This window comes from Gastrolobium bilobum, unplaced genomic scaffold, assembly GCF_033153095.1.
Source record: "Gastrolobium bilobum isolate Gb01-03AN ecotype WA unplaced genomic scaffold, APGP_CSIRO_Gbil_v1 utg13508, whole genome shotgun sequence".
Lineage (NCBI taxonomy): Eukaryota > Viridiplantae > Streptophyta > Magnoliopsida > Fabales > Fabaceae > Gastrolobium > Gastrolobium bilobum.
The window spans coordinates 77,685-79,725 of NW_026897498.1; the positions used below are offsets into that span (position 1 = coordinate 77,685).

Consider the following 2,041-nt stretch of genomic DNA (forward strand, 5'->3'; position numbering starts at 1 on the left):
AAATTTATGAACCCCACCCAAAAAAAAAAGTGTTTCCCTTACAAATATAATCATCCAACTATTTATATCAAGCATCAATTGTATTCTATACACTGATAATAAAATGAGGGAAAAACTAGTGAAGGCAACTATAAAATAGAAACTAATTTTCTAATAGCAATGAATGTTAATTGATCATCAATGAGAACAATTAAGGCTAACTTTGTTGTTAACTTGTATTATGCAAACAGACAGATACAGATAATGATCTGCGTAAGCAAAGTGAATAATGCAAACCCACATTGGATAAATCCAAATCCATAGATCTTAAAACAAAAAGATAATTATACTTTTCACTTTCTTGTTTCTCATCACCTTAATAATTTCGGAGAAAAAACTAAAAAAAAAAGGAGCAATAATACCCTTTTTCATACACCATGACAGAATAATTACTCTCACAGAAATTAAGATCATATTAGCATAATCTTATGACTGATCATCAATCATGATTTTCATTTTCATTTCATTTTTTTCCGCATAATAAAAAAAAGGGGAAAAAAAAGAAAGGACAAAAAATTCAAAGTGGAAAGAGGTAAAAAAAAAAAAATTAATAATTTCTTCGACGAACCAACACATCATTTGATCCATTCATTCATTCAGAGGCAGAGAACGGTGCAGTGGAGGTCATCCCCGCCTCCGTACGCCGCCTCATCAGCATCATCCAACGGCGGCGCGTTGAGATCAAACGGCAACGGCTGACGGCGAGACGACGAGGAAGCCACGTTGTCACCGTCTCCGTCGTCGACTACCGACGACGACGAGTCGCAGTCGCTGCGGCAGTCCTCGGGGACGACGGGCGGGGTCCTGGGGTATCTCCGGGAGGCGGCTAACGGCGGCGCCGGCGGACCTGCAGGGCGAGGACCGCTGAAGGATTCAACGGTGCTGCTCATGCCGCTGGAGGTAGGTCTCCGGTGATCCTGAAAGCCTTCGGCGGCGGCGGAAGCGGCGGCGACGTAGAACCGGTGATCGGCGAATGGATCCACGGCGTCATTATGGTAAAAAGGTGGTGAGAGAGGGAAATTGGTTTTTGCCTTGGGTCCCCTGAGGGTTCTGGCGGCGGTGTCATATGCACGCGCCGCCTCCTCGGCGGTGTCGAATGTGCCAAGCCACACCCTGGCCTTCTTCAAAGGGTCTCTGATCTCAGCGGCGAACCGGCCCCACGGTCTTTTTCTCACGCCCCGGTATCTCGGCTCTTTGAAAAAAACCGGCTTCGAACCGGGTGCGTCGAGTCCGGCCGCCGCCGCAGCCGCCGGGGTGGCTCTCCTACCCATCTTCAAAGGTTGAATCTTTTTCAAATTCTAAGATGACCCAGATAATCAAACCTGTTGAAGAGGGTGCAAAAAATATGTGAAATCGATGAAATAAAGGTGTAGCCCTTGACCTTTTCTTTGGTGGTTGTTCTCACATATGGGTCATTTTGTTTAAGAGAAAGGTTGATACATGTGAGGGAGAGAAAAAAAAGAATGATGGGTTTTTCATGGATTGGAGATTGAAGAGAAGAAGAATAAGAAGATGATGGTCATGGTGATGAGATTGAGATGATAAGGAAAGGGTGGGGAAGAGAGAGAAAGAGATGAATGAGTGGTGGAGAGAGAGAGAGTTTGTGGTTGAAGGAAGGTACCATAATAAAAACACAACCCAACACCTCTTGATCTTCTTCTTCTTCTTCTACACAAAAATATATTAATAAAGATTAAAAAATGGGCTTCAAAGGGTATATAGTTTTCTTTCTTACCTTTCCACGTGGGTTTTCTCTGGCTGTGGCTGTAGCCTGTAATGTCCCTGCTTTATTTTTTCTTTTAAATTTAAATTTTCCTTTTCCTCTATTTTATTTCAATTTTTCCATCTTTTTCTTTTTTCATTTTGTGATTTTTTCTATTATTCATCCTAATCAATTCAGAGCGATGGAATTTAATGAGTATGTGAAATGACTAGAATGCCCATGTGATTTCTACGCGTAATGGTGAGGTAAGTAAATATGAAGCGGGTGAGTTGGTGACTA

At 42.4% G+C, this 2,041-nt stretch overlaps 1 protein-coding gene across 1 annotated transcript; it reads right to left on the minus strand.

Annotated features, from left to right (window-relative positions):
* Nucleotides 1-204: 204 nt before the first annotated feature.
* LOC133307424 (ethylene-responsive transcription factor 7-like) lies at nt 205-1,703 on the minus strand. Its single transcript, XM_061507934.1, has one exon. It carries the CDS (start codon nt 1,308-1,310, stop codon nt 636-638), a length of 675 nt encoding a protein of 224 aa, XP_061363918.1. The 5' UTR covers nt 1,311-1,703; the 3' UTR covers nt 205-635.
* Between the last annotated feature and the right edge of the window lie 338 nt (nt 1,704-2,041).